Below are 13855 nucleotides of genomic sequence, written 5' to 3'. Positions count from 1 at the left end.
GTTTCGTCAGGAAAAAATTTACTAGCATTTTTACAGCATTTGGCAGCATTTAGCGGCTAAATGCGCATTCTGCGCACTACAACGTGTAGCGTATAGTATTAACTAAGGTGCGGTATACTACTACATTTAATAATACAGTGCGGCATACTGCTGCATTTAACAATGTAGTGCGGCATATTGCTGCATACTGCTACATTTAACAATGCAGTGCGGTATACTGCTATATTCAACAATACACTGCGGCATACTGCTGTATTTAACAATACACTGCGGCATACTGCTATATTTAACAGTATAGTGTAGCTAACTACGCATTTTGCACTTAATGCGCAATTAATATATAATGCCCTCCTCGCGCATTCTGTATATAATGCCCTTCTTACGCATTCTATACATAATGCCCTTCTCGCGCATTCTATATATAATGCCCTCTTCGCGCATTTTATATATCTTACTCACTTTAAGCAATAAATATTACTCTTTTTACGCAGTTAGTGCAAAATAAATTGTATTGTTTTAGATAATTTAATATAATATAGCGACGGTTCTCTTCTACCTACCTACTGACCTACCTACCTACCTACCTGCCTACCTACCTACCTACCTGCCTGCCTGCCTGCCTGCCTACCTACCTACCTGCCTGCCTACCTGCCTATCTGCCTACCTACTTACCTACCTGCCTGCCTGCCTGCCTGCCTACCTACCTATCTATTTGTCTATCTGTCTGTCTATACCTACCCGTCTATACCTACCTATCTATGCCTACCTATCTGTGCCTACCTGTCTATATTACCTTAATTCAATCGATCGAATCGTTTATTATGTTCGCTGGCTAGTCGTTTAAACGGTTGTCATGTGGCTCTGGCGACGGTCGTGTGGCGATAACAACGGTTGTCTAGCTCTGGCGACGGTCATCTAGCTCCGGCGACGGTCGTCTAGCTCTGACGACGGTCGTCTAGCTCTGACGGTCGTCTAGCTCTAACGACGGTCGTCTGGCTCTAACGGTCGTCTAGCTCTGGCGACGGTCATCTGGCTCCGGCGACGGTCGTCTAGCTCTGACGACGGTCGTCTGGCTCTGACGATGATCGTCTAGCTCTGGCGACGGTTATCTAGCTCCGGCGACGGTCGTCTAGCTCTGACGACGGTCGTCCAGCTCTGACGACGGTCGTCTAACTCTGACGACGGTCGTCTGGCTCTGACGACGGTCGTCTGGCTCTGACGACGGTCGTCTGGCTCTGACGGTCGTCTAGCTCCGGCGACGGTCGTCTGCTAGCTGTCGTTCTGGTGTCTTCCTAGGTAGGGAGGATATAAGGAAGGGTAAAAAATGAGGTAGCTACCTAGGTGTATATAGGGGGTATACTTGGCAGAGGCATATATAGAGGCTATTAGGAATATAGCAGGGACCTAATGCAAAGCTTTATATAAAGCCTTTATACGTAGAGCTTCGCGTAAAGCCTTATATAGAGCCTCTATACGTAGAGCTTTATATAGAGCCTTATATAGAGCTTCGCGTAGAGCTTTATATAGAGCTTTATACAGAGCTTTGTGCAGAACTTTATATAGAACTTTGTATAGAGCTTTATATAGGGCTTCGTATAGAGCTTTATATAAAGCTTTATATAGAACTTCGTGTAGAACTTCGTATAAAGCTTTATATAGGGCTTCGTGTAGAGCTTTGTATAGAGCTTTGTGTAGAGCTTTATATAGAGCTTTATATAGAGCTTTATACAGAGCTTTATATAAAGCTTTGTGTAAAACTTTGTATAGAACTTCGTATAGAGCTTTGTATAGAGCTTCGTGTAAAACTTTGTATAAAGCTTTGTGCAGAGCTTTGTGTAGAACTTCGTATAAAACTTCGTATAGAACTTTGTGTAGAACTTTGTGTAGAACTTCGTGCAGAGCTTCGTATAGAGCTTCGTGCAGAACTTTATGTAGAACTTCGTGTAGAACTTTATACAGAGCTTCGTGCAGAACTTTATATAGAACTTTATATAGAACTTTGTATAGAGCTTCGTGCAGAGCTTTATACAGAACTTCGTATAAAACTTTATATAGAACTTTGTATAAAGCTTTATGCAGAGCTTTATGCAGAACTTTATGCAGAGCTTTATATAGCATTTAATTTTACTTTTTTACCATTTTAGCATTTTCTAGCATTTAGCAGCTAAATGCTAATACTTAATTATAAATGCAGCATTTGGCGGCTAAATGCTGGTACTTAGTAATAAATGCAGCTAAATGCTAATACTTAATTATAAATGCGGCATTTGGCGCTAAATGCTAGTACTTAGTAATAAATGCCGCATTTAGCTGCTAAATGCTAGAAAATGCTAGAAATGCTAAAAAATGCTGAAATGGCAGAAAAGTAAAATTAGATACTGGTAAATTTTTTCCTAATAAAGAAAAAGCGGCTATAAGAAAGAAAGCTAGTCTTAATTATAGACAAAGAGGACTAACCTTTAAATACCTTCTCCATACGAAACAAAGTCAATTAACTATTTGTATTAAAACTATAAGTAGAAAAGCTAGTACTAGCGTCTATAGCTAGAACTAAAGGAAAACAAAATATTCTCCTTATAACTATAAAAGAGTATAATGTAGATTTCCTAGTTAAATATAAGGATATCTAGCATAACTGCTTTTTTACCTTTTAAAGAGAACAAAAATTAGAACCCTGGGTTTAAATTATAGCCCGTAGGGTTCCTACCCTACCTTTTTTAGGAGAGGGAGGCTCTAAGCTTCTAAAAGAAGAAGTCGAGACCTTTAATCTTATAGGGATACAAGGACTACCTAGGTGGATCTTATCTAGTGTAAAAAGACACAATCTATAAACCAGATTTAGCTCTATAGTTTTTACTATAGAGAATGAGGAAAAAGACAAGAAATCCTTAAGCAAAAAGAGATCTTAATTGTAGATATAGCTACTAAAGTAGTAAAATACCTTAAAGTCTCTCCTACTACGCAGTGCACCAGCTGCTAAAAATTTGGCCATATAGGAGACAGATGCTCTACTAGAGCCTATAGATTTTATGCGGCTGTATATTTATCTAAAGACTACTCCTGTTCTACCTATATAATAATAGGCAAGCCCTGCAAGTATACTACCCCTCTTTTTATTAACTGTAAAGAAAACCACTTTGCTAATAGTAAAGACTGCGAGATTCTAAAAGCAGCTAAGCTAGTAGATAGTACTAGCTTAAAAGGTTCTATAGAAGAATAAGACAAAATAAATAGGAGTTTAGAAGGAGGTAACTCCTACTAGGCTTTAAGTAAATAATATTAGAGAGTAAAAGAATAGAAATAAATTGCAAAAGGACAGGGACAGGTGTTAGGATTTCTTATAGTTTTTCCTATAGTTTTCTCATTCCCTAGTTGTTGTAGTAACTTAGTATTTTACTAAGGAACTATAAACCCCTAGTTTAGGGATTTATAAACTACTAGGATATAGCTACTAGTACATATTAAGCTGCCTAGAAAGGATTTATGCATAGAGAACTATAGCGCCATAGCTTAAGGCTGTATGCGTAGTATTGTACGTAATATAATACAATGGATATAAAAAATAAAAATAAATCTTAAGCTCTTTATAGAAGAGGTTATAGATAGAAAGGTTTAGTAGTTATTTGCCTTCTTTTAGATTAATTATATAATTGTATTCTAAGTTTTATAGTTAGACTCTAGCTTATCTGCCTAAAAATACCCCTAGTAAGCCCCTTAGGCCTAATAGAATATTTAATAAATTAGGGTCGTATTTGTCCTCTATATTATTATTAGGTAGATCTTAAAGCTCCCTTAAAATACTTATAGGCAGCGCTGTGCGCTACAGCGATTACTTATATATAGTTACTATAGTATATTAAACCATTATATATGGTATATTATAGAAGTAAGTATAAGCTAGAATACAATATACTAAATAGGGTAGTAATTAAAGGCTATATACGTATAACTATGCGTAGTTAATATAAAGACATTTAGATAAAGAAGAAAAATCTTTATATACTAAGTATATGTATAAATAGGGGTTATAGGAGAACGTGTAAGTCCCGTAACACAGTAGCTAGTAAAAGGTAAAGACTTCTTTAGCGCATTGTTTAAGGTGCCGTAATATACTCTCTATATATTATTTAAGCTAGAATAACCTATAACGGTTAAAGTATCTCGTAAGATCTTTAAGATCGCCGCCTCCCTATAGTATCTCTATAACCTATCCGGTAGTTCTTTATAAGGTATTTATTATAAAGGGGTTATTGCCTATACTAGGCATTATACCTATCTTGCTATAAAATAGGGGTTAGATCTAATACTCCTTTAGGTATAAAGCGTATACTATTTTACCTAGAGCTATATTCTCTAGGATAACTTTTAAGCTTATTAGTAATATACGCCCTTTTAATTCTTTATTATTTTACTATTTAAAGGCTTCTATTTTAAAGCGTGTCTTAAGATCTACTTTTATAAGCTAAGGGTATTTAAGAATAAGGTTATAGCCTATAAAGTTAGCCACCTAAAAGGGATACAGGCTAATTACCTTAGTATAGTTATATATATTAGCCATTAATACTATAAGCTTATAGGCACTGTATAGTTTAATCCAATACTTATTTAAGAAGCCTATAATAGGTTTTTACTACCTTAGTAACGAGATAAGTTTATACTTTTTTACCAAATTATATTATATAAGATTAATTTTAGCGCTACTGTTATATAGTGCTTAAAACTAACGTACTTCGCCTATAGGGAGTGCCGTTTTTAGCTTAATAGTAATATAAAGAGTCTTTCTTTCTATATTTTGCCCTAGTTATAGTTAAAAAAAGTCTATAATTAGCTTTTCTTTTTCTTATAGGATTTACCTCCAGAGAAATTTTCTTTTAACTTTTTAGAGTATTTTTATAAAAGGGCTAGATAGGTATTAGGTTAGCCCTAAAAGTCTTTTCTATTACTTAAGGCCACTAACTTTAACCCTTTTAAAGTTATTTTTAAGAACGGCTTCTTTAAAGGTTAGGTCTGCCCTATATTACTATTAAAGTACTTATACTTTTAGTAACTCCCTAACTTTCTATTAAAAGAGGTCTAGTTTTTTACTATATCTTTAGCGTTTAGAACTACTTATTTAAAATTAATATATATAGTAATCCGTGTTAAGGCTACTATACGTTTTATTTTATTATAAATTACTAGCTTAATATTAGCCTAGATAAATCTAATCTTCTCCTTATAGATACTACTATTTTTATTTTTAAAGGGCTCTAGATCCATCTATTAATTATAAGTTTTTATAAAGTTTATAAACTAGCGGAAATTATAGTAGTTAAGCTATATTCTATTCTAGAATAGCTCTATATTATTATATTATAAAATATACAGATCTTAAGTCTATTTCTTTAGGAAAGTTTATAGCTATAGCTATATAGTAATTTACTCTTTATTGAGCTAATTAAGTAATAATTATTCATTGCTTAACGTCCGATTCGGATCCCTATTGGGCCCACGCGGACTACTCCTTATGTACATATAGGGAGAAAACTCTATTTGAGAAAACCCTATAATCTATCTCCCTGCCTTTTAGGACTCGCCTATAAGGCGCCTGCGGGGCGCCTACAAGTCACCTATGGTGCTCCTACTACCTTACTTTTTAACCTCCTTAGGAACCACTACTGCTGTAATAAGCCTACGGACGCGCTAATATCGTATACTTTACTCTACTACTATAAAGTCATTAAGGGGCGCCCGTTGCTCCCCCTCCCTGCCCTCTATTACTATTTCCCTAGTAACCCAGAACTAGTTTAGTATATTTTAGCTAATAAGTTACTAGGTAACCGCCTTAAGGCCTTTTTATATTGAGAGCAGTGTATTATAGTTCTCTGTACCAGCTACTAAGAGCATTACTTCTTAGTTAATACGTAAGGGGCATAATAGTATTACGTGTTTTGGTGTCTATCTTAGCCAGCCATATTTATATCTTAGGCTACCTACTAGGACACCCACCCAGTAAAGCCAGTCTTTTAGTCCTATTATTCCTATTCTTAAGAGTATTGCCATTATATTTTCTGCCTTCGTTAGGCCTTCTTAAAGCCCTAGAGTATTTACCCCCTATAGCATTAACCATGCTACGGCTTGGGTTCCTCTTGCCTTAGTTAGCCTCTATACCTTTAACTCCTATACGCCTCTCCAGCGTTAGTCCAACCAGTATTATATTACGGTAGATGGTTTTCTAGCATTCTTTTATGCTCTACTTTAGCTCCTTTCTCTCTCTTATTATTATTTTTACTGGCCTCTTACGCGTCTCCCTTCCTCCTCTATATAGGCCTAGGCCCTAAAGCAGCACCATTCTTCTTCTACTTTCTTTACTTGTTTCTCTAATATATCTTCCCTATTTTAGGGTTATTAGTTTATTCTCCTATAGGGCGCCCTAGGGTCCCTCTATAGTTTATTTAGGCGTGTCTTAATATACTTTATAACATTAGAGTTATATTTATTTTACGCCCTTTATATTGCAGCGGCTTTAATATATAGTTATAGGGGGGGAATATTAGCTTCCTTCTCAAGCAGTACTGTAGCCGTTTGCTTATATGCGCCTATTATACTCTAGAGGCAGGCTGTTTAGACCTTTTAAAGTAGTTTAAGGAGCAACTTAGAAGGGCCTTTCTTAGATTCTCCAATGGCCTAAATACTGGACCTATACGTTATAGTTGGCCGGACAACTGCTGTATATAGTAGGCGTAACCTCTAAAAGCATAGACCCCATATAGAATTAACGATCCTAAATAATGTGATATACTATACTTGGCCCTTATGGGCCGCTTATGCCGTATATGCGCTCCACCGGAACTTACTATCTACCCATACTTCTAATACCCTTAGGCCCTAAACTGGTTAACCCCTAAAGCCTTAGATGCGAATTATATACTAGAGATCTATAGATTAGTTACGTTTTCTTATAAAATGGATTAGCTAGTATTTCTCTAGTAAGAATTAGACTCTATATTATCTTGCCTATTCTATACAGGTGTTATAAGCTTTCTCTAGTATTCTACAATTCTCTGCGGCTGTTAGCCCGTATATAATTAGGTTTATATTATTAACGAAGCCTATTCCCTAGGTCGCCCCTTCCTTAAAGGAGTTAAGCAGGTTGCTTATAAAGAAAAGGAAGAGTATAGGCAAGAGGGGTAATCCTTATGGTATTCCTATTACAACTGCGATAGGGGGGCTCTAGTATCCGCTAAAAACTAGTAATATTTCTTTCTAACTTATAAACCCTTAAACAAATTATATAATCCATTCTAGGAAGCCTTTTACCCTAAGGATGTATAGGAGACGCTTGTGGGGTACGTTATTATAGGCGCCACTAATATCTAGGCTAAGCATTAATACTATAAAGTCCCTTCGCATCACCCATGCGGATTTAATAGTGGCAGTGAGTAGCATAAGTGCTAATAGTGTTAAGCGGTTCTTTCTTGCCCCTATTTAGCTCTATAGTAGTAGGGCGTNTTCCTNAGCNNTATCTGCTATATNGTCCGCTATTACCTTTTCTAAGATCTTACTAAGGGTGTTTTCTAAGGCAATAGGGCGGTAGCTTCCTAGGATTAAGTAATCTACTTTACCTTCTTTTTATAGGACAACCGTTATTATAGATCTTCCGAGTTGTGGGTAATAGCCTATAGCAAAGCATGCTCTAGCTATATCTGCAAGCTAGGGTGCTATAAGTAGTCTACAGGTCTTTAGGGCCTTATTTAGAATCCCATCTGGTCCTAGTACTATATTATTTAAAAGGCGGCTAATAGTTCTAGCCATTTCCTCTATTGTTATATCGCTGTCGACCCGCAGGCAAGTCACCGGTATTTTACCTGTAATGTCACTAAGGTCTACTAGAGCCGATTAGGGGAAGAACCTTTCTATAAGGATCTTTGCCTTCTTATCGTTATTATTAGTAGCCTATAATTCCCCTGCTCTTTATAGGGGTAGTAGGTATAGGTCTTCTACTAGTCGCCCTGCCTTTTTCTTTACCCATTTCGCTATAGCCTATAGGCCCTTATTATAGGGGAGGCTCGGGTTAGAAGTATGCTCATTTATAAATCGTCTCCAGTTATTCCTTACTTCTTTTTTTAGGGTATTCTTTAACTGGTTTCTTATGTCTTTATATTATCTCTTATCTTTAGGATTATAGCTGCTTAAGTATTTCCTTTTTACTCGTCGTTGGCTAGCTATAAGAACCGCGCATTATACGGACCATGCGTGTCGCGTATAGGGGCTCGGTCTTAAGACCGGGCAGTACTCTTCCAACCCATTTTTAATCGCTGCCTAGATCCTTTCTAGTCTTCGGTCGATTTCCTTAGGGGTAGCTAATAAGCCTCGCTTGTTTGGTATCGGGTGGATTTCTTCTAAGTCTTAAAGTTATTATTTAACTGTATTAAGGAAGCTATCTACCTTAAGCATCCTTATTGCGTATCTTTTGCTATTTAGTTACGCCTTAATGTCTAAATCTAGCTATATCTAGATAGGAATATAGTCTAAAGTAAGTGCCTATTCTTCTTTAGGGTTACACCTTTTAAGTCTCTAGTATAGGCCTTCGTCCATAAATATAAGGTCAATTATACTTTTAGCGGATTCTCGTTGCCATATAATTGCTCCAGGGGGGGTGGCCAGTTTAAGGCCCTAGGTGTCTATGGCTTTTAGTAGGCACTCTACCTATCGTTTAGCAGCGACGTAGATACCCCCCTACTACGGGTGGTGGAGGTTTATATCTCCTAATAGGATAGACTCTGTGCCTTTGGTTTTAAGTAAGCTTATTACTAATATAATATTCTCTATTTATAGGACCCCTTCGACCCTAGGGTTATACACATTAATAATTTATACCGGTCCTCTATATGTCTAGATTATTATAACTACAATATCTAGATTAACTGCCTGCTATAACTATAAGGATAGGCTAATAGTCTTGCTAATTATAAAGCACACGTATATGGCTGCTTTTGGTTCATATAGGAGCTGAAATCCTCAGGGGCAGTATGTCGATTATATATAGGTGTTGTGGTACGGCTCTTGTATAGTAAGGATATAGTGTTTCTCTAGGTCTAGGCTGTCTAGTAAGGGCCTTGCAAGACAGTGGTTTATATTACCACAGTTATACTATATAATGGATAGGTGGCGGACCCCCGGCGAGGGTCCTTCGCCTCTCCATCGTTCCTCACTTCTTCTATTTCCACTTTCTCTAAGATATTTAGAACTTCTGTCTCTTGTGTCTACACCCTAGTTACTACTCATTTTATATAGAGCTTTCCATTCCCGTGTCTTATATTCCTACTAGCGCTTCTATATCTAAATCTGTTATTATCTCCGGTTTTTCCCCTATTCTTACTAGTTAGCTATACACCCTTTAAGAGTTGGCTGCGAATGTTATATTTGCCGCGTTAAGTCTAATTCTTAATTGTCCTGGTCTTAAGCTTACTATAGCTGTCCATAAGGGTCTTCCTATAGGGCGTCCTCTCCCTTATATCCCCTGTGATCCTTATATCCCTATATAGTTTAGTGATATTACGTGGCGTCGCTTCTAGCCCATTAAGGCTTAGGATAGCTAGCCTAGCCCCCCAGTATTAAAGGTAGGAAATGATAGAAAGGCACCTACGCTCCCCTAGCTTATCGCCTATTGTTTCCATTCGTATAACCTCGTATATAGTTATTCCCGCAGCTATTAAGCCCTTACCTTCCATCTCCTGTATTTAATGCAGTCTTCTCTCTCCTACGCCTTATATATGCTTTGGTGGCAGTTTACGCATTTTATTTAGTCTTAATTTAAACAGTGTCTTATATTATAGGGGCCTGCACAGTAGCCGTAGCACACCTATGCTGCGCATGTGGATTAGGTATATCCCTATTATACGCAGCAATAGCATCGTTTTAGGCGTAGTCTGTGGTTGTAGAGCCTTGTATTGTATATAAGGCCGTTTATAATTATTCCTTTTTAGATAAAGAGTTTTTACATTCCTAGTGTATATATACTGACGATAAGGGAGCCATACGTTCGTCTGGCGTCTCCCTAGCGAGTCTCTAGCGACCCTTGTATCCTCTTATTATTCTCGTTATTTGCTTAGTTTGCATTTTCCTATTAAAGCCATTGGATTTAGGTGATCTCTAATCTTAGTATAAGGCGTTCCGTTTGTCTTACTATCTCCTATATAATTGCTATATTATCCGCCTAGCGTCCCTTTTCTACCCTAAGGCTTATGGGGACCACTAGGACTTTAACTGGGTAATCCTTACGGAGTACTTTTATGCCAATACGTTCTCCTAGCCTATCCCTTACCCTTATGGCTCGTTCCTTTACCTATTAGTCCTTTAGGGTAACTCTAATATCTCCGCTCTTAAGGTGTTGGACCGCAATAGCGTTATAGACCTCTTTATAGATTTCTGTAAGGACTTCTGTTTCTAATTATCCCCTAAGCCCCTCTACTTTTTCTGTATTTAGTCGTATTATAATTGTATACCCAGTTATTGTTTTAAGGGGGGTAAGTTCCCTGTACTGTGGAAGCGCAGCTATAGTGGCCTAGGTGCGGTTCGCCGGTAAGGGGGTTTTTTATTTATTTTTAATTTTACTTAGCCGTTAGAGGATTTAATTAAGGGTTTACTGGAGGGGCGCCTAAGGTTCGCTAGACTGGCGGAGCCATTCTGCTAGCTGTGTTAGATCGTTATAGCTAACGGTTACTCCCCCGCAATTCTAGGTACTAAACGCGTCCAATAGGCTTTATATTTTGTCAGATGCCTTCTTAATAAAGGTATTTCCGCTTTATAGTATGGCATTCGCCCGTCTTTATTATAGAGGGCCATTATTAGGCGTAGTTCTGGCGGTCGCGCGCGAGTGCGAACCACCGTCATTTGATGTATACTTTCCCTGCGATGCATACATCTTAGGGGGATTCTCTAGGTGTTTTACAGGGTTCTTTTAGTTAGTTTTAGTCTTTTTAGGCCAGGTGCAGCAAGAGCTCCAAGTAGGGGAATTATAGGCCACTAATAATTAAGCTAATTAAGTATAATCTAGTTTAGGGATTAATCTTAAATCTTACTAATAATCTATTAGGTACACTCTTTGGTATTATTTTATATTATTAGTATTTTAAAGAAGTTATCTACTTTATAAACCTAATTGCCTAACTATTAGGCATTAAGTTTATAGCGAAGTTTTAGACTACTAAAGGCCTTAGCTAATTAGTCTATATCCTTTTTCTATTTATTATATAGATTCCTCTAAGTTTTCTATACCTCTTTAGGTAGGTATTAAGTAGCCCCTAAAAAGCCCTTAACCTTAACTAGGTTATAAAAGAAATTATCTAGCCTAATTTAAGCCTTATTAGATTTAAATTTACCCCTAAAGGGTTTAAATATATTTATTCGTGGCTTTCTTTTATATAGCTTTTAAGAGCCTTATAATAGCTTCCTAATATCTATCTTAGAGGATATTAGTATAGGGCTTTTAACTTTCTAAACTTAGGCTTAAGGAAGCTCTAACTATAGAGGTAGTATTAGTACTAATAGCTAGTATAGGCTTTCTAATAAGGCTTAGGTCCTAAGTTAGTAGTTAAATTAAATTACTTAAAGGGGTAGGTATAAGGCAGTATTGCTAAGGTATATAGTAGGGAGTAGGTAAGCCAAGCATAAGTTATATAGGGAGTTAATAGAAGAGGACGATATGGTAATAAGGGTAGGTAATAGCCTTATACTAAGACGAACCGATAGGGGAGAAAGGAGGCTGTAAGCCTGAGGAGCTTATAAGGGGTGGCTAAGGCCTAGCTAAAGGCTAGCCTTAGTAGCCCCTAAGAGCTCCTAGGATGTAGCTGAGTAAGGGACCAAAAGTACCCTTATATTGCCCCCTCCTTAGTTAGGGCTGGCCCCTAGCCTATATCCTAATAGATTAATTCTATATATAGAAAGGTAAGTAGTGTAGAAGCCTTGCTTGTACAGGGGAATAAAGAAATAAGGAAAAAGGACTAGCCAAGCAGCCTTAATAAAAACCTTAACCTATAGCTAAAACCCAGTGGGAAAAAGGGCCTATTTTAGGTAGGAAAAGAGCATCTGCTAGTGGGGTAAGACTTAATCATATATAATTAGTCTTAAAGAGATAATCGCCTGCGATTAAGTCTTGACAGCTCTATAGCTGATAGCCAGATAGTCTCCACTTAGAGCTAGCTTAATCGCAAGAATATCCCTTATATTCCCCCCCCCTTCTTACGGTCAGCCCCCTCTATTACCTTATAGTAGTGGGAGATTATAGAGGGCTCGTCCCGGAAGAGGTTTGGAGAGATGTTAGTATTTAACCGTAATAGGATCTTGTGAGCTTTTGAAGCAAGCTAGAGCTCTTAGAGCAACTAAAGCCTTGCTAAGAGATCGCGTACGATCTTTGTAAGACGTAGCTCTTTTTTAGAGACTTTAAACTGACGTCTTAATTGCCTCCCCCCGGCCGCGTAATCAGTTTTTATAAGGAAGTGATGGCTAAATAGCCATACGCGTGTTTCCTTCCTTCTGAATTATACTATTATTACGGAGTAATATTGGCAATAAGAAGAGATCGCGTAGGATCTTTGAGCCGTAGCTCTTGGACGAGCCGTAGCTCTAAGAGACAATCGCCCTGCGATTAGGTCTCGGCAGCCCTATAGCTGACAGCCGGAGAGTCTCCGGGTCGGAGCCGTAGCTCTGTAAGAGATCACATAGGATCTTTAAGCCGCCGCCATTCTCTTGGGCAAGCTGTAGCTCTTGATGCAGGCTGGAGCTCTTAGAGCGACCAAAGCCTTACAGAAAGATGATCGCGTACGATCTTTAAGCCGTAGCTCTTGAAGCAAGCAGTAGCTTGTAAGACCACCTACGATCTCGATAAGCCGTAGCTCCTAAGGTAAGCCGTAGCTTAATGAGAGACAACCGCCTACGGTTTAGTCTCGGCAGCCCTCAGGCTGACAGCCGGAGAGTCTCCGGGTCGGGCCGTAGCCCTTAGGTGAGCCGTAGCTCTTAGGCGAGCCGTAGCTCTAAGACGAGCCATAGCTCTAAGAGACAATCGCCCTGCGATTAGGTCTTAGCAGCTCTTTAGCTAATAACCGGAAGCTTTCCGGGTCGGGCCGTAGCCCTAATTGCATTTAATCTAAAAGAGAGGGTAGTAGCTATAGCTTTAAAAACTAGCCGTTAGTTCTTTGGATGGCCATTAAATAGCAATTAGATAGCCTCTAGGGTAGCTGTATCTCTTTAAGGACGTTTAACCTTCTAATCTTTGTTGGTGGGACCTCTGTAGCAAGTGAACCGCGGTTGGCCTATAGAGTGTTTACAAGCTTAATCGCGTAGAATCCCCTTAACTCCTGTTAGAAAGCTTTCGGATAGCAATCAAATCACCTTTAGGTCGCCGTCGGGGCAGAGCTGCACCGCTGCACTGTCGATCGTATGCGGGTATACCAATCGCGTCGAGAGACGATCGCGTATGATCCGAATAGCCCCGACCCTTGGCCAGGTAGCTACCGTCTCCCTTATCTCTTGATCCGTATCTACTACCGTAAGCGGATGCGATCTGCCAGACGTCTTGCTGGTGTAGCTGCTTTGCAGCATATACGATCGTCCTAGGTAAGGTAGAGGACCTGATCGTATTCCAACACCGTTATACGGATGCGATCTGCTAGTCGTCTGCTGGTGTACCTGCTGTGTCGCAGTGAACGCGATCGTCCTAGGTAAAAATGGAGGATCGTGAAATTGCTCGAGGGCGCAGCCCTTGGCTTGCTGCAGGCTACCACCCGCGAGGGTGTAGGATCGGTTCGAATGTAAGGTAGTATTGCCAGGGTATACGGTAGGGGGTAGGTAAGCTGAGCATGAGTTACATAGGAAG

The 13855-nt window shown here is 38.7% G+C and overlaps 2 protein-coding genes across 2 annotated transcripts; one reads left to right on the top strand and one right to left on the bottom strand.

Annotated features, from left to right (window-relative positions):
- Positions 1-2983: 2983 nt before the first annotated feature.
- K441DRAFT_592903 (uncharacterized protein) lies at positions 2984-3220 on the top strand (the record flags this gene model as incomplete). The annotated part of the gene is made up of 1 exon (XM_067644904.1): positions 2984-3220. A coding segment is annotated over one exon (237 nt), but the record flags the coding sequence as incomplete, so codon positions are not given.
- Positions 3221-12112: 8892 nt separating this feature from the next.
- On the bottom strand, positions 12113-13198 carry K441DRAFT_670354 (uncharacterized protein). Its single transcript, XM_067650273.1, is given in 8 exon segments — positions 12113-12301; positions 12316-12383; positions 12522-12588; positions 12702-12757; positions 12788-12853; positions 12947-13027; positions 13056-13059; positions 13117-13198. 4 exon segments carry the CDS (start codon positions 13025-13027, stop codon positions 12522-12524), a joined length of 270 nt encoding a protein of 89 aa, XP_067497214.1. The 5' UTR covers positions 13056-13059; positions 13117-13198; the 3' UTR covers positions 12113-12301; positions 12316-12383.
- Between the last annotated feature and the right edge of the window lie 657 nt (positions 13199-13855).

The sequence above is a fragment of the Cenococcum geophilum genome, assembly GCF_001692895.1.
Source record: "Cenococcum geophilum 1.58 unplaced genomic scaffold K441scaffold_81, whole genome shotgun sequence".
In the NCBI taxonomy this organism is placed as follows: domain Eukaryota; kingdom Fungi; phylum Ascomycota; class Dothideomycetes; order Gloniales; family Gloniaceae; genus Cenococcum; species Cenococcum geophilum.
The sequence above is the reverse complement of the archived record's forward strand: the minus strand, read 5'-3'. Positions and strand labels throughout refer to the sequence as shown.